The 18759-nt window shown below is 45.7% G+C and overlaps 1 protein-coding gene across 2 annotated transcripts in view; it reads right to left on the bottom strand.

Moving 5' to 3' along the window:
• The window catches only part of KIF2C (kinesin family member 2C), a 752439-nt gene that overhangs the window by 326495 nt on the left and 407185 nt on the right, over nucleotides 1–18759 (bottom strand). For both annotated transcript variants that reach the window (XM_069232808.1, XM_069232807.1), the window contains one exon: nucleotides 14173–14263. In XM_069232808.1, coding sequence (XP_069088909.1) covers nucleotides 14173–14263 — 91 coding nt within the window. The remainder of the gene's footprint in view (nucleotides 1–14172; nucleotides 14264–18759) is intronic.

Genomic DNA, 18759 nt, shown 5'->3' on the forward strand with positions numbered 1-18759 from the left:
AGTTCCACCTGAGAGTGCAGCATTAAGTTACAGGGCCCCCTGACACCATGATCGGCCTGCACAGGTAGGTGAATGTTCTGGGAATATTTAACAGGAGTAACAACCCGATATCAAAGATTTTTATTTTTATTTTTCTAAGCTTAAAGGAAAAGTTACGAGCATTTTGTTTATGGAAAGTTATGAAACTGTGGTGGGTTATACCTATAACTACCTTGGTATTTGGCTTCATAAAAACAAGAGGAATTACCCAATCTTCCTTTGGTAAACAAGACAACATGCGTAACAGACAACTAAGCACATCAATATTAATCTTCTGAGCACCTTTAAGGCCAATCTAAATGTTTTAAGAATACTATTGAGTCCCACTACCATGCTAGAAGTCAGCTGGAAAAGTGGTCACTACATAGGATCTGGATCAATCTTATTTGTTCTGCTTGCTTTCTGGATTCCACAAGGCAATTTAGCACATTAGTGGTGGGAGTTTGGTTTGTGAAGGCACTCCATAGTCGAGGACACCAAGTTCATCAAATTCTGTTTTTGGGCCCAAAAAGCGGATTACATGCTACTGGTCTGGAACGAGATTGGGAGATAATGTCCTTTACCTTTAAGTTCCAGGAATGCTTAAGAAATCTGATTTAGGAATGCAGGACTGGTGAGAGTAACAGAAGTTTAACCACTTTCAAAGAAGTGATGAAACTGGATAGGAAAAACATTTTGAACTGAACCTGCAGGGTTTTAAACAAACAAAAAAAAAAAAAAGACAGAGGCTACCATTACAAAAAAAATAAAAAAATACAGTCACCCTACCTGCCTTTCACTATAAAGGCAAGAGTACAGAGAAAAAAAAATTAACTGTGGTAGACCAGTGTTCCTAACCCCTTTCATTGCTGTGGGCCACCACAATCATAACTGGAATCCAGGGACCCCCGCCCTCCCTGAAACATTATTGGAAGCCAGGTACTCTGGACTAATGCAAGTTTGAATTTCAAAATACACAAAAATACAAACAATACTCAAATACACAAATGTGGAAAAATGTATTTAATTTAGAAACAAATTAAAATTTTAAATTTAATGTAAAGTTGAAGCTTTTCTAAATTCAATTGAAGCCAATCATCCAAGCTATATTGTTTGATGCACTCATTTCTCCAACAAATTCGGCTGAGAATACGAACTTAAGTTTCAGCCGATAATGTTAGATTCCTTCCCATTTACAGAACATTTAAACATTTTGAATTTTACATTGCTTCGTTATTTATACTTTAAGCTGTTAATATTCTGTAATTTTCTGAGCAGCCACAAATCCCATGGGGGGGGGGGGGGGGGGGTGTTCGCTCATCCCCCCCATGGTACCACCCAACCACAGTTCAAGAACATCTGTGTGTGGACGATGGGAGGAAGGGTGGGGGGTAGATTGGGGAGAGACTGGGGAGAATGCTTGCAGAGCTTGCCTGGCCGTAAGATGGACCATATAGGTGAGCTCTCTTGGCTGCTTACATTATCCTGAATAATCCTGAGCCAGAGGACCTGTGTGCCACTATACTTGCTGTACCAAATAGCACAGATACCAGGGCAGCTGATGGTGCCTAAAGTTTGCTGCAAAATGGGTCATAGCACCCTATAGCTAACCTTTGCCGCTTCCTGGGCTGCCAGGCCTGGGGGAGGACTTCAGGGCTCTCTACACAGATCCTGTGAGACACTGCTGGGGCTTGCTTGTGCCCTGCAGAAACCTTGTGTCTTGCGAGGTGTGGGGGGCTCTGCTGAGCTGGACACTGCTGTTGTCAGATGACCAGTCTTGTAGAGTGGGAGGCTGGCAAGGGCAGCCTGGTTTGGACCTCATGTTGCTGACTGAGTCCCATTTGAGTTGCAAGGTGCTGGCAGCTCTCCTGTGAAGTTGCGAGTAGGCCCCAGCCTATCAGCCCGCTACTTGCGGGCCAGAGACAGAGCGCATGCTCTGCTGCTCCCAGAGCTTGTTGGCCTTACTGTGTAGGCAGGTGCAATTGAACTTCAATGTCTTCTGTTGCCACTGGCAGTGACATTGTTTATGCCCCTTTTCAGGACTTATTACTGTACCCGGTGGATAACTGGGGGAAGCGGGGCTCCGACCTGTGTCCTTAGATGCCTGTACTGTAACGCAAGCACAGAGATTCTTCCTGCTTGCTACACCTATGCTTAGCTCCTTAGTGTCTACCTCGCTGTCCTGGTTGTCTGCTGAGGGTGCAGCACCAAGGACCACAATAGGTCACAAAAGATGACCAGGCAAAGTCCAAGCTTCAATTCAACCAGCACAAACACTTATCCCTCCCGAGGAGGATGCGGCAGCACCAGAGGTCAGTTGCAGGGCTCCTGAGTCAGAGTTAACTGGTAAACTGCATCAGCTATGCAGCTTAGCCTCAATAACATTGAGTGCAAGATAGATGCCCTTACCTATCGGATGGACAGGAGCAAGTAGATAAACATGCCAAGTGCCTCAACATGGGAGGATGAAAAGGCCATTACCACTGCGCAGCAGAAGCAACGCAATAAAGCACTCTTAGCTGCTGGCCTCGACTGAGGACCTGAAGGTCTGCTCCCAGAGAAACAACCTCCATATTGTGGGCCTTCCAGAGTCCACAAAGGGGGTAACCTGGAGAAATGTGGAAAAACCTCTTGTCAACCTAATGGGGTGTGAGGCATTCTCTTTGTGGTGGAGCACACCCATGATTCTCTACCACCTACCCCAGTGCCTGAGGCTAAGCCCCATCAAAACATTGCAACAATGCTTAACCACAGAAACTGGAACGCAGCACTTCACGGGTACTAAACTTTCCATCCTCCCAGATTTTATGCAGCAGATCCAGGAGGCACAGAGAACTTCTGCCAGTTAAATGCAAGTTGTAGAAACTAAAACTGGAATATGCTATGCTGTATTCCACTTATTTACGGGTGATGGTGAATGGGAGGGCCAGTACCTTTAGTGACCCTAACCTCTTGCAGCAAATCCTCCAGAAGACTGCTGTGGTGGGAGCTTGTCAGCCATCACAAAGCTAAGAGGAGGATAAGCCGGAGGTTTCTTGGTGCTAGGAAGAGTTGGACTATCCCCATTAATGTTATTTTGCATCATGTTTTTCAATCTGTTGCTCTTCCCTTTTCTCCAGTGCTCTGTATTTGTCCTGCTGCATGTCTATCCTACTGCGATTGCATAGAGATGGGCATTTTTGCAGGCATGGATGCCTGTAGGTGTAGACCCTGTTGGATCATGCCAATCCTATGTTTGGAGGGTCCTGTATGTGTGGACAAGACTGCTGGTTCTATTGGTTGATTTGGGACCTTGTATGCCTGTTATAGCTCTATTGGTGCTGCTTAACTGACTTGTGTGGAGAGTTGGTTTGGGCTCGGCACAACACTGGTGTCAGGATTCAGGAAGTCTGTGGACCCAATGGGCCATTCTGTGGTGTGCAGTGCTGCAAGGATCACTTCGCTGTGCCATTGGTAGGTGTTTATGGCCCTAATTACGATGACCAACAATTCTTTATGTGCCAAGCTTGCTCAGTGTATTGACCGCCCCCAGATTTGAGGTGGTGACTGCAACCCAGTTCTATGCCTGGAACGGGACCGCTCTCTGGGTCTACCACAGCAGTCTTTGGCTGCAGCCTGTGCTGTTGTTGATATGACTGAAAACTACACAGACTGTTTAACATTTGGTGACAGTTCCCCCACAGGCAAGGGCTATGCCCACTACTCCTTGGTACAGGACATCTATACACACATCGACTATTGGCTCCTGTGAGTTTAGCACCTATGGTATGGCACTGTGAACATATGCCACAGACTCATTCTGACCACTCTCCGGTATTGAAATAAAGATAATGTGGTGCAGACTATTGACAATGAGCAGGAGCAGGGTGTTCCCCTTCATGGGACTGATCAGGTAGTGGTTAGGGTCTGTCACCACGTGGATATCTTTACTTCGTGGGCTGAGCACAAGCAGGTCACAATGGACTGTCACATCGCAATGAAGTGGCTGAAGGATGCACAGAGGAAGTCAACTTATGGTGCCACTTCACCCCTCAGACAGTGGCAGTGGCGAAAGGCATACCTGGCGGGAAGGAGCCTGCTGGCACCAATGGGCATTTGGTGGCGTTTTATAAGGACTTTCAGGACAGATTTGTTCTGCATTTGCTTACCCTTTGAGAAAATGGTAAAATATTAGCACATGCACTCCAGAAAGTGGGAGGGTCTATTGGTCACTTTACTCAAGCCGGTTAAGCCGGCTGATTGTCCGTCCTGCGGACTTATGTCACTCAATCCAGACAAAAATCTGAGCCTAAATCTGTGTGAATCGCTTCGTGCCACTGCTCCCCAGCATTGTCGGCCCTGAGCAGGCTGGCATCCTTCCTGGGAGGTCCCTCATTTACAATCTCAGAGGTGCAATCTCTCGTACGGACCCAGGTGTGGGCACTGCTGCAATTTTCCTAGACACTGAAAAAGCGTGACTTGGTTGAATGGGGATTTTTGTTTTCGGTTCTGCGGTTTGTGGGGGTGGACACTTTCTCTACATTTTGTCCAGGTGCTCTGTAAGTCACTAAAGGCCTGAGTGTGTCAAAAGAACAGTGTTAAAATCTAGAACTATTATGATGGGCATACGGCAGGGTTGTCCCTAGCTGCAGTACACACTTGGAAGAAACTTTGGCTTATACTCTGCACCAAAATCATATTTATAGGGGTGTGTGCTTTCCACACTACAACCTAATAGTGTCAGCATAATCTGACAACATGCTCCTGTATGCATGGAATTCGGTGCATAACCTTTCTCCAGTTTTTAGAGAGGTTGTTCTATTCAGCTGCCATTCTGGAATGTGTAGTAATTTGGACAAATCTCATTCCCCCCCTCCCCCCCCCCCGACACCAGTAACGAAGCAGGTGCAACTAGATTTTCCACTACAGTGGGCGATGGACCGAATGCAATACTTGTGTGTATTGGTTCATACAGATCCACAGGTGGTGTTACTGGAAAGTTACAGAAGGGTGGTGCAGCACATGACGAAAGGCGGTCAACTGCTAGATCCATTTACCTTGCTCCCTTCATGTCGGTATCACCATCATCAAAATGGTGGTGCTACCTCACTTTTTGTTCCTATTTGTCAATGTACTAACAATTGCCTACTGAAATCTACCTGACCCTGCGTGCTCAGCTGGTGCGTTTGCCATGGGCAGGAAAGCAAACTGGTACGATGGAACCCACTTAACGCTCCCCTATAAAATACTTTGGATGTAGAAGCCTACTTACAGAGCTGCACAATGTAGGTTGGCACATTGATTATATGATTGTATTGACCAGTGTTTGTCGCATCTCTGGCTGGGGCACTGTGCCACACTTCCACTGGCTTTGCCCAAAATCTTATTTCAAGTCTACACGCTGCTGTCACATTATAGATCTTCATTCATACCACTCAATACTTGTGGAAAAGACAGGCCACCTTGCAGACTGGTCCTCTTCTCTATTCTCCCAAGATACCACTTGAGTGCTGTATGTGGGTTGCCCTAGGGCAGGAGAGCCGAGGTGGATGGGCTATGTGGGCTTGGAATCCACTACAAGGGGGATTTTATCACTGATTGACTGCTCTGCTGCTGGGACCAGGTATGCGATCAGAGCAAAGGACCTACCTTGCTTGTGCATTTTCACTACTATTGAGCACATCATGCACTGCAGGGCCTCGTGGGTGAATCTCCGGAGGAGCACTCTGGGCTCCCTTCCCACACTTACTATCTGCAGGCAACGACCCCTATGCGAATGATTGCTGAACTATATGCATGCTTCCGGGAGTCTTGACAGCCTGGTGCCCCATGGGACAGGATGGAGTGGCAGGAAGACAGAGCTGCTAAATCGCAACAAACAATGGTCTTACTGCTGCTCTGTAGAATGCAATGTTCCTCTGAATCACTGGCATTGGTTGATCCATTTCAAATATCTCAACCGAGTCTTTTACACCAACCCCATCCCAAAGCTTGGCTCTTAGGATACGTGCGGATTCCTCCTGTCCATGCTTTGGCACCAGCAGTACTGGCTGTCCATGTGGCTTGATTCTGCCCAGGAGTGCAACACTTTTGGCTTGTGGTGATGGGGACATGGCATTAGATTATGGTAAGGCCATTACATGTACTCCCCTCGCCCCCCCTCCCCTGTTGGCATTGCTGGGTTATGCTTTAGACATCCAGAAGTCCTGTAAACACCTCGTTGCTTTGGGGCTATTGCTGGGATGGCACAGGATATCAATGCACTGGATGAAGTGCCCTCTTGCATCCTTACAGGACTAGCACACTGATCTGATCTACTACAATACTCAATCTGATGTTTTCCATGACTTCATGCCTATCTGTAACCAGCTCTTGAAAAATGTCCAGATGCACTGTGATGCCTAGGGTCACATTTGACCGGGGCAAAGTCAAACGTTGAGGCTGACAGCGATAGAGCCCTGCTCAGCTACACTGAGCCGGAGGCCTCAGTCAAAGTTTTACCATCACAGTTAGAAAAAATGGGTAGACTTCTCTCTGACAGGGACAAAGCCACAAGTTGACAGACCTCGCTGGAGCCCTCATTGAATGTGTTGTGGGAGACCTTGGTCAAGTGTTCTGCGTTCAGACTTAGGAATCTTTTTCAAGACAGATCTTCGCCCAGGACCAAGTTGAAAATTAAAGTCGACCTCAATGGAGCGCCTCATCCTGCCGGCTTTCTCGACTGTTTCCTGGTGGTGCATGCATGGAGGGCTGTCTGGCTTTACCCTGCATTGGAAGCCAAGCAGAAATCTTCTGTGGGTCGACGGAATCTTTCCCCCTGCCAACGCAGGCACCAAAACTTCTGCATCACTGGTCCTCTGGGCCCCCTCATCCGGACAAGCTTGGTCCCTGGAACACAGGAGCTGGGTCCAAGTGTCCGACAGTCCAGTGGCCCTTCTGTGCAAATTTAGGTCCTTGCCTCCCCACGCCAGATAGCAATCCTGTGAACTGCGTGACCTGCAGCTGCTAGGGCTTCTGTGCACTTCTGCAAGACTTCCTTCATGCACAGCCTAGCCCAGGTACCCAGCACTCCATCCTGCATTGCCCAACTCGCCGAGTTGGACTCAGACTTCGTGGGACTCCCTTTTGTTGTGCTGAGTCGACCGTTGTGCTCAGATCTTCTGAAAACCTGGTCAGGTGCTTCTACGGGTGCTGCCTGCTTCTGCGTGGGCTCTGTGTTGCTGAGCGCCCCCTTTGTCTCCTCCTCCAAGCGGCGGCCTCCTGGTCCGTCCTGGGCCCTGGCAGCACCCAAAATCCTCAACCACGACTCTTGCAGCTAGCAAGGCTTGTCTGCAGTCGTTCTGCGTGGAAACAACTCTGCATCCTCCAGCACGCTGTGGGACATCTTCTGACCAAAGGAGAAGTTCCTGGCACCTTCCATTGTTGCAAAGAATCTTTGGCTTCTTCTACCCGGAGGCAGCCCTTTTGCACCTTCATCCAGGGTTTAGTGGGCTCCTGCCACCCCTGGACACTTGCGTGACTCTTGGACTTGGTCCCCTTCGTTTACAGGTCCTCAGGTCCAGGAATCCATCTTCAGTGCTTTGCAGTCAGTTGTTGCCTTTGCAGAATCCCCTATCTCAATTTTACTGTCTTTCTGGGGTAGTAGGGTAACTTTACTCCTACTTTTCAGGGTCTTGGGATGGGGTATCTTGGACACCCTTAGTGTTTTCCTACACTCCTAGTGACCCTCTACACACTACACTAGGCCTGGGGTCCATTCGTGGTTCGCATTCCACTTTTGCAGTATATGGTTTGTGTTGCCCCAGGCCTATTTTTCGCTATTGCATTCTATTGTGTTCTACAGTGTTTGCACTACTTTTCTAACTGTTTACTTACCTGATTTTGGTTGTGTGTGTATATCCTCTGAGATACTTTTGACATTGTCACTAAAATAAAGTACCTTTATTTTTAGTAACTGAGTGTTGTGGTTTCTTATGATATAGTGCTAAGTGATATAAGTGGTATAGGAGCTTTGCCTGTCTCCTAGTTCAGCCTAAGCTGCTCTGCTATAGCTACCTCTATCAGCCTAAGCTGCTAGAACACCTCTAATCTACTAATAAGAGATAACTGGACCTGGCACAAGGTGTAAGTACCACAAGGTACCGACTTATAAGCCAAGCCAACCTCCTACAGCACCAAACTCAAGGTTAGGAAACAATGGGTGGCTGCCTGACTAGTTTCAACACTTTTTGACCAGTTGTAGAAAGAACATTGGAACAGTACTACGTGAGCAATGCCCATGCTCCCCAAAAACCTATGCCTATGTTGACTTTCTGTCCTATTGATTGTCCCATGGAGGTCTCTCACTGGAGTCAGGAACAGTCAGTGCATTGATGAATGACAATTAACTTATTTTTGGATGCATATGCCGGTGTACTCAAACCTGTGCCAATGTGTTTAGAAGTGACTTTAAAACCAATTCAATTATCAAAGGTTACTATTGGAATGTGCCTAGAAATCACACAATATAAATAATTCAGTTCATCAATTTTGTTAGCCGGACGTTCTTTAAAACAAAATAGCATTTTCTAGACATTTCATTAAAAAAAAATTAAAAAAAAAAAACAATCATTTGTTACTATGCTTTTGATGGCACCACTTAATACTATTTTTCAGAAATGGTAACAGAGGTAGAATAAAAAAAAATAAATAAAAAAATACCAAACCTGGTGCATCCTTTCAAACTACATTGCATTGTACCTTTTTTTTTTTTAATACTTTTTACAAAGATCACGCCTAATCCCTGTCCAGACGTTTAATTCTGTAGTTATCCTTTTGCACAAAGCTCCCAAAACATCTAGCCCCAAGCTACGGACTTGCTTTGTCCAGTTCAAGATCTCCCTTCCCTTTTTTTTAATGGAATTCCACTATAATTTTAGTTTTTAATTTAGGTTTTGTGACCGGACTGATGTCACAAAGCATTTACACATCTCCCATCAAACCAGGTAATTACCATTCCAAAGAAGCAATTAGGGGTAGACCAAGGACATACCTGGCCTAGAAACATCCTCACATTGGGAAACAAACTACAGTTTCTCCCTTGACCCACATCTACCAAACAGAGCTCTGGAAGGACAAATAGCTGCCCCCACCCCCAGTCATGGAAGTGCTAAAAGTACCAGTGCTAGCATACTCCCCATTTCCATGCCTGGGTCTCCAACCTCCAGCCATAGGTATGTAGGTAACACACCTAGGGTAGTAAGTGCTATATAAATGTTGCAAAACACCAACTACTTAGAAAACAAATACTAATTTCACACAATGAATTACCAATCAACCAATGGCTTTTGTAACTCTCCAAATAGGGTAATCAAATAAAGACCACTTCTTGTCTGTCAGTTTAAGCTTCTATCCTTGTCAAAAAAGGATAACAAGCAAAGAAACATAAGTATAGTTTGTGCTAGGACTGGCAGTAAAACAGGGGGCTTGAAACCTGTGAAATGTAGCAAATATGCCATGAAAGAGCAGAGCTCTGTCTTTAAACTCTCATACGAAATGCAGGTAAAATATGGACTAAGGTGGGCCTTACGCACTGCAGAAAGCTCAGTACATCCACCTCGCTATTTGACGTTTGTTGACGTAAGGTGGATGTGCTACTAAAGACTTGTTAGGTCTATAGGCATTTTAATATAGTTTACTTTTTTACAAGTACCAGCCTAACAATGTTTAAGGAGGAGAATAAGACCAACTACATTCTCAATGGTTGGCTGTAGGAAAGTACCATCTTGCCTTGCATGTTACCCCCATTTTTCACTGTATATGTGTTGTTTTAGTTGTATGTGTCACTGGGACCCTGGTAACCCAGGGCCCCAGTGCTCATAAGTGTGCCTGAATGTGTTACCTGTGTAGTGACTAACTGTCTCACTGAGGCTCTGCTAATCAGAACCTCAGTGGTTATGCTCTCTCATTTCTTTCCAAATTGTCACTAACAGGCTAGTGACCATTTTTACCAATTTACATTGGCTTACTGGAACACTTATAATTCCCTAGTATATGGTACTGAGGTACCCAGGGTATTGGGGTTCCAGGAGATCCCTATGGGCTGCAGCATTTCTTTTGCCACCCATAGGGAGCTCTGACAATTCTTACACAGGCCTGCCACTGCAGCCTGAGTGAAATAACGTCCACGTTATTTCACAGCCATTTTACACTGCACTTAACTTATAAGTCACCTATATGTCTAACCTTTACCTGGTAAAGGTTAGGTGCAAAGTTACTTAGTGTGAGGGCACCCTGGCACTAGCCAAGGTGCCCCCACATTGTTCAGGGCCAATTTCCCTGACTTTGTGAGTGAGGGGACACCATTACACGCGTGCACTACATATAGGTCACTACCTATATGTAGCTTCACAATGGTAACTCCGAATATGGCCATGTAACATGTCTATGATCATGGAATTGCCACCTCTATGCCATCCTGGCATAGTTGGCACAATCCCATGATCCCAGTGGTCTGTAGCACAGACCCTGGTACTGCCAAACTGCCCTTCCTGGGGTTTCACTGCAGCTGCTGCCAACCCCTCAGACAGGCATCTGCCCTCCTGGGGTCCAGCCAGGCCTGGCCCAGGATGGCAGAACAAAGAACTTCCTCTGAGAGAGGGTGTGACACCCTCTCCATTTGGAAAATGGTGTGAAGGCAGGGGAGGAGTAGCCTCCCCCAGCCTCTGGAAATGCTTTCTTGGTCACAGATGTGCCCAATTCTGCATAAGCCAGTCTACACCGGTTCAGGGGACCCCTTAGCCCTGCTCTGGCGCGAAACTGGACAAAGGAAAGGGGAGTGACCACTCCCCTGACCTGCACCTCCCCTGGGAGGTGTCCAGAGCTCCTCCAGTGTGCTCCAGACCTCTGCCATCTTGGAAACAGAGGTGCTGCTGGCACACTGGACTGCTCTGAGTGGCCAGTGCCACCAGGTGACGTCAGAGACTCCTTGTGATAGGCTCCTTCAGGTGTTGCTAGCCTATCCTCTCTCCTAAATAGCCAAACCCTCTTTTCTGGCTATTTAGGGTCTCTGGGGAAACTTTAGATAACGAATGCAAGAGCTCATCCGAGTTCCTCTGCATCTCTCTCTTCACCTTCTGCAAAGGAATCGACTGCTGACCGCGCTGGAAGCCTGCAAAACTGCAACAAAGTAGCTAAGACGACTACTGCAACTCTAACGCTGATCCTGCTGCCTTCTCAACTGTTTTCCTGGTGGTGCATGCTGTGGGGGTAGTCTGCCTCCTCTCTGCACTAGAAGCTCCGAAGAAATCTCCCGTGGGTCGACGGAATCTTCCCCCTGCAACCGCAGGCACCAAAAAGCTGCATTACCGGTCCCTTGGGTCTCCTCTCAGCACGACGAGCGAGGTCCCTCGAACCCAGCAACTCTGTCCAAGTGACTCCCACAGTCCAGTGACTCTTCAGTCCAAGTTTGGTGGAGGTAAGTCCTTGCCTCACCTCGCTAGACTGCATTGCTGGGAACCGCGACTTTTGCAGCTACTCCGGCCCCTGTGCACTTCCGGCGGAAATCCTTTGTGCACAGCCAAGCCTGGGTCCACGGCACTCTAACCTGCATTGCACGACTTTCTAAGTTGGTCTCCGGCGACGTGGGACTCCTTTGTGCAACTTCGGATGAGCACTGTTTCACGCATCCTCGTAGTGCCTGTTTCTGGCACTTTTCCGGGTGCTACCTGCTGCTAAGAGGGCTCCTTGTCTTGCTCGACGTCCCCTCTACCTCCTGGTCCAATTTGCGACCTCCTGGGCCACAGCAGCATCCAAAAACGCTAACCGCACGATTTGCAGCTAGCAAGGCTTGTTGGCGTTCTTTCGGCGGGAAAACACTTCTGCACGACTCTACAAGGCGAGAGGGATCTGTCCTCCAAAGGGGAAGTCTCTAGCCCTTTGCGTTCCTGCAGAAACCGCAGCTTCTTCTGTCAAGTGGAAGCTTCTTTGCACCCGCAGCTGGCATTTCCTAGGCATCTGCCCATCTCCGACTTGCTTGTGACTTTTGGACTTGGTCCCCTTGTTCCACAGGTACCCCAGATTGGAAATCCAGCGTTGTTGCATTGTTGGTTTGTGTCTTTCCTGCATTATTCCTCTAACACGACTTCTTTGTCCTTAGGGGAACTTTAGTGCACTTTGCACTCACTTTTCAGGGTCTTGGGGAGGGTTATTTTTCTAACTCTCACTATTTTCTAATAGTCCCAGCGACCCTCTACAAGGTCACATAGGTTTGGGGTCCATTCGTGGTTCGCATTCCACTTTTGGAGTATATGGTTTGTGTTGCCCCTATCCCTATGTGTCCCCATTGCATCCTATTGTAACTATACATTGTTTGCACTGTTTTCTAAGACTATACTGCATATTTTTGCTATTGTGTATATATATCTTGTGTATATTTCCTATCCTCTCACTGAGGGTACACTCTAAGATACTTTGGCATATTGTCATAAAAATAAAGTACCTTTATTTTTAGTATAACTGTGTATTGTGTTTTCTTATGGTATTGTGCAAGTGACACTTGTGGTACTGTAGTAGCTTCACACGTCTCCTAGTTCAGCCTAAACTGCTCTGCTAAGCTACCATTATCTATCAGCCTAAGCTGCTAGACACCCTATACACTAATAAGGGATAACTGGGCCTGGTGCAAGTACCCCTTGGTATGCACTACAAGCCAGTCCAGCCTCCTACATTGGCTCAATGTCTAAAAGGAACAGGGGCTACAGTTAGAGCATGGGGGCAGAAGATAGCGAAAAGCCTAAACCGCACTTTCTGGGAGCTACACCAAATGGGAAGAAGTCTTTAGGTATGCCAACAACCTTTACTGTTTCATCAACATTGCCTACTTTCCACTGAACAAAATGGAAATAGAAGTGCTAGGATTGTCTTTGCCAGAGTAAGAAACAAAGGTATGTCATTGAAAAGTTGCAGATACCTAACACTCCCTTGGAGAGAAAAATCTGAAAATAAGGCAGCTATTCTATGTTTATAACGCTGCAAGTACGGAAGATTCACCACAATGGTTTCAATCAACAATTTGACAAGCACTGAGAAAATGTCATAACAGAGGCCCTAAGCATCACCCTACAAATATCCCTCTTCTCTATCATTTTCAGTCAGCTATTCTTGCTAACGTTTAGAAGCATCACTTAGAATTTCATTGTGTCTAAATTGAAAACTTCAATCTGATATTTTAAGAACAATGTTAGTCTTAATTGAGGTTTTAAATTCAAATAATTTAATTACAGTACTTTACCCATGTAAAACTAGCTTGCCAAACTGCACAAAGCGCGCATGTATATATATATATACACACACACACACACACACACACACGTATACATATACACACACCCCAATAAAAACCGGTGTACAACCTACAACTGAATAACACTTCTCCCAAACAAGAACACAACAAAACTGTATCCTTACTGACACCAGCTATCTCAATGCTAAGGTCGCATGCAATGTCACTAGTGCTGCCATCAATACTATTTGTGCCGTTACTGGCCACGTGTAACGTCCTAAGCGGAGCATTTGATGGGTAATTTCATTGTAAGTACTCAAATTATGGCTTATATGACTAATTGACAAATTTCAAAGGGTTTCGGATTTTATTTTGTACCTTGAACTGTGCTCTACTTAAAAGAAATCCACGGGCCTTTCCAAAGTTTTAGATTTTTCCCTTGCCATCTTTCTACTGAAAGTTCAATATAATCCAATGTTTCACTCAAAGTCAAACATTTTTTTCAAGTCAGATAAATCAAAATAAGAAAAACTAATAATGGGTAAGCATAGCATGGTCTTATATTGCCGATTTACAAACTACTTGTCCTTCAACCTTTTAGTCTCATCAGAATCATTTCATGTTTTTTTAGGAACATACATTATCCATTATGCAGCCTTTATACAAATGAAATTACTTAGCAAACAAACATGCTCTTTATCAAAATAAGTGATCCTGCAAATAGGAAGACATGTGTTTTATGAGCGTTATTCTAGACCCTATGAATAACTATAGAACAGTTTTCGGATGCATGCCAAGTCAGTATTAAGGATTTAAAAGAAAAGTATGACTAAAAGTGCAGGCAAAGCCACCGATAAGGACAAATGTGACAAGTCTACAACTATATGTATTTACATATATATACACACACTCACATGAGTCTTTCCACTTCCTGTCTGTCCATACGCGAAGCACGTTGCCTTTCCTCCCTCAAAGATGCTCTGAACAAGAGGCCTGGCAGTGAACCTACGGCAAAGGAACATACACACACTGGAAAAGGATGCCATAGAGGTACTTTAACATATGCAAACGACCAAAGGCGAGTTTTTTGTTTAGCAGAGTGGGTCAAGATTGCTACTGAATAGATGCACATTTGATGCTACAGATGGGGAAGTTACTTTACAACTGACCGTGAGAATTAAGATTTACTTTAATGCTGGTGCAGAGAAATCTCATGGCAATACGACATTCATCTGTATGTATCTACTTGCTCACAGTGTACTCCTAAAAAATGGAAGCGCTTTTCAGTTGAAAGGTAATGAAAAAAACCTAGCTATAATTCGTCAGTAAAATTGGTTGAGGGATAGAAACCCAGTGTTGAGGGATACCCAAGGAATTAAAAAGCCTGAATTGCTTGCCACAGGAGTGATGTAATATCAAAGGGAACCACTCTGAATTGTCAGTGAAAATAACAGTCTAAGGTCAGTCAAAGGGTTACGCAAGGTGCCCAGAGCACTGCAAAATTCGCTTTATTGGTAGTGGGTCACATCCAACTAAAGAAGGTTGATGCACGCATGGACCCAAAAAGTTAAGACATATTTCAGAGCACAAGAAGGAAAAACTGCTTACCTGTAACCCCATTAATGTACATACCTTTAAAAAACACATCTATCCATATATTCACTGAAAAAACAGATTACAGGGACGTTCTAGTTGGGTTCCGAATTTACTCGTACAAAACCACAGAAATTCAGCAGCTATATTTGGAGTTCTTTCATGCAACTATAACTTGCCTTTGCAACTGTAACTAACTCACACTTGCCCTGCACAGTTTTATCAATGTTATTGCAAATGCAGCAGTGATCTCAAGGGTGCCATACAAGATATCATCAATGACATAATACGTGTGGTAATTAGCAGTGCATGTCAAAGGCGTGAGTTAAAGTTACCTTAGGGAGTGAGTTATACTTAAAAGAACTCCAACTGTTGAATGTTTGACTTTTGTGCCATTAAATTGATAACCTAACTATAACGTCCCTGTAAACTTTTTTCAGTGAATTTCGTAAAGTAATTGTAACTACTATATGTATTCCAACCCCTGCCACCCGACGGCCTGGCCTTGAAGCCAAGCCCTTATAACCACCCAATCCAGCACCACGCATGGCCTTTGGCTGTGCACAGCGTAGGTTGGCTACAGGGCATATGTTTTATCAGTGGCTGGATGCGTGAGTGTCTGAGTGGGTCTGAAAGTGGGTGTGTGCATGAGTGGGCACATGAGACTGAGTGCATGTGAGTGAATGAACTAGTGTATGAATGTGTGGTTTTTCTTTTAACATTTTTCCATAATTGCTAATATTTTGCGAATAATTCCAGAGTATCGCACACTGACCCAAAATTATATTAAACCTATAACTTGCCCCTAAAACAGACCTATATCACCCCCCCCCGGGGTCAGGATACCTTCATCCTGACCCCGTTATGCCACTTTCAATTAGAAATTTCACTCCAGGGACTGAATCCAATGAAATAAAGTGGTTGCAACTTTCTAGTCCGGTTGCCGTCAGCCAATTGCAATGCTTGTCGCACGGGTATTCGTGAATATTTATGAATTTCGCAAATTAGCGGGCAGCAACATACAAATTTATCTGCCCTTAAATATCTCCTAAACTACTGAATGGATTTTCACCAAACCAAAAGCACAATCTGTGTCCTGGCAGCTAGCTGTCTGTCAAATCTGGAGCAATTCAGTCCAGTAGTTCAGGGCTGTAGACGTGTTGACCAGTCCTACAGGAATTAACATGGGAAACGCAACGTCTGAGCAACCTTTTCCTCTGCCCCCACTTGACTGAGCACCCCGAAACTCCCTGTGCACAACAAGTTTCACCTGGCCAAATTTTTTGGAAGCTTTTGTGAAGATTCGTCAAACGGTGCAAGTCAAAAATTGCTTTTTCAATGTGAAGGAAGCTGGCATGGTGCGTGTGGCACCTTATACCAGGTCCGGGCAAACCCTATTAGTGAATGAAGACAGCGTCTAGGAAGCCAGGGCTCTTCTAGAGGCAGCTGTGAATAAGCAGCCAAGATGTATCTAGGAGGAGTATAAAACCACAGCAGTCACAGTAACTTATCACACCTGAAAGGAACCACACAGTGTTACAAAAATAAATGGTACTTTATTACAGTAGCTCTGAAATAGATTAATTACATGCAGTCCCCCAGCTTAGTAATTAGCATAGGAAGCAACAAGCATTGGCAAGAATCTAGAAAATAGCTAGGGGCCCTAGGGGAGGGCCAAACCATATACTAAAATAGTGGAAGGCGAAGTGAAGTCTCCACTCAAGGATATAGTCATTAGAGGCAAGCAGGGAGAACACAGGACCCCAAAAGGTGAGTACCTAAATGACCTCTAGCGACCCGGGGAGCAGAGGTAAGTACCTAGTCTTCACAAGGACTAACAAGAGGACTTAGAAAGGGAACTTTGCAAGAGCAGGATCAAACAAGAGGAACCCAAAAAGTGGGTTCTGGAAGAAGAGGACCTCTAAAAGAAGGGGACCTGTTGGGGCCTGAGCCACTACCCACTTTTCTGGGAATGAAAATCCGGGTCAACGAGGGAAGATGATCAGCTGTGGAGTCCAGGAGCTGCAGAGAAGTCCTTGAAGCTGTGCAGGTGATGTTCCACGTCAGCCACCAACAAGCCTTGCCAAATGCAAATTGGAGCACAAGAAGAGTTGCAAGGCTGAAGAGGACCAGCATGGTTCAGGGGACTGGGTTGACCCTCAGCAATCAGGAGAACCAGCAGAAGCAGTTGTAACCCCCACAAGCATCCCACTGGCAGCAGGCACAATAAGTTGCAGTGAGGTCCAATCAGCACATCTGAAAAGGAGTCCTACATCGCTGGAGCAGCAGAGAGGGGACTATCTTCGGAAGGATAAAGTGCTGGGGCAGAGGTTACTTAGAGCCTGAAGATGCCTCAAAGCAGGAGTTAGAGGCAAGGACTCACCCAAAATGGACAGAAGATCAAGGGGAACCACTCTAGACCACCATCTGTGTTGCAGGATCCATGCAGTTCCATAGAAGGGCAGAGCCACACAGCCGGACATTGTTGCCTGCAGATGCAGGGGAGTGACTCAGTCACTCCAAGGGAGATTCCTTCTTGGTGCAGCTGAAGTCTTGCCAACCCCAGAGGATGCACAATCGTGGAGATGTTGCAGTTGCTGGAAGGAGCCAGGGAAACAATGTTGCAAGGCAAGGTCGTCTCGGGTGTTACAGTCCTGTCGGTTCCTGAAGTGTCCTGGTGAGATTCCGGTGGCCAGGAGCCCTGGTGGAGTCATGCATGCCGAATCGGAGGATCCACCAGCAAGGGAGTTGCTAATCAGTGTGTTTAAGAGACTGATTAATCAGTTTCTGTTATTTTTTGTGTTTATAAAGTGTCATCACCCGTTTTTGCCTTGAAAAAGCAAAATATCTGAGTGCCCGACAAGCAGTATTTCATTGTTTTTACAATCTTTCACTTACCTTGAAAGTAGACTCTGCTAGCTAGGGAATGAATTCAGCCTGTCTGTAGCTAATGAGATTATTAATAGAGTAGCAGCTCCCTCCTCCTTTCCCACAGGGGCTTGGCCTTGCTGATTGGCTAACTCCCAGACAACCGGAACCCTCCTCTAACACCTGCATTGGGCCTTTAAGTTTGTGGAGGGGACCCCCAAGATAGCCACCTCCATTTTGTGAGCCCAGCTTTTTCCCTGTGCCCTAATACAACCCAGTGATCAAGGAATCCTAAGAGACCTAGGTAGGGAGCCCAGTGAGGGGTTTGAAGCCTCTGGTGAAATGCTAGGTCTGTCATATGGCCTGCATCTGACTGAAATCTTTTCTAGGCCTACAGCTTTCAGTGTGTCAAGGTCCGCTTTCATTCTGACCATTTAGTCGCCAGCATTTAATCCAAAAAGCTTCCAGTGAATGGCCAGTTCAGAATTTCCTGTTGTGCTTCTGTTTTGAGGCCTGTAAGGCGAAGGAAAGAATGTCTAACGTGAATGCACCTCGAACCAACATCATTAACTTTGCTAGATCTACTGGAGACACTCTTGCCTCTGGCATGTGTCAGTGAGGACAAAATCTCTCACTGAACACCTAGAAGATGCAGACCAATTGAGACCTATGTAGATGTTACAACCGGGATCAGTGAGACCGATAGGACCTTGAAGTGGATCAGGTCCTTGCTGTCCTGGACCACTACCTAGGCCTTCTAGGTGTTCTGGATCTCCTTGGTGGTATGGGCACAATGGCATTCCTCTACTGAGGTGAAGTGGAAGCCAGAAGAGATGCAGATGGGGTTGTTAGCTTTGGCGATGATTATTGTGAGGCAGCTCTGAATGGAGAGTATATCAATGAATAGTCTGATCCCAGCTTACAGGGACTGTCTAACCATTGTAAACAGATGTTTACTGGGGCCTCAGATAGAGCAGACGGCACAGGATGCTATATTTAGTGGTTGCACTGTCACAATCTGAATGTCAATTGATACAGAA

Source organism: Pleurodeles waltl, chromosome 4_2 (genome assembly GCF_031143425.1).
Source record: "Pleurodeles waltl isolate 20211129_DDA chromosome 4_2, aPleWal1.hap1.20221129, whole genome shotgun sequence".
Lineage (NCBI taxonomy): Eukaryota > Metazoa > Chordata > Amphibia > Caudata > Salamandridae > Pleurodeles > Pleurodeles waltl.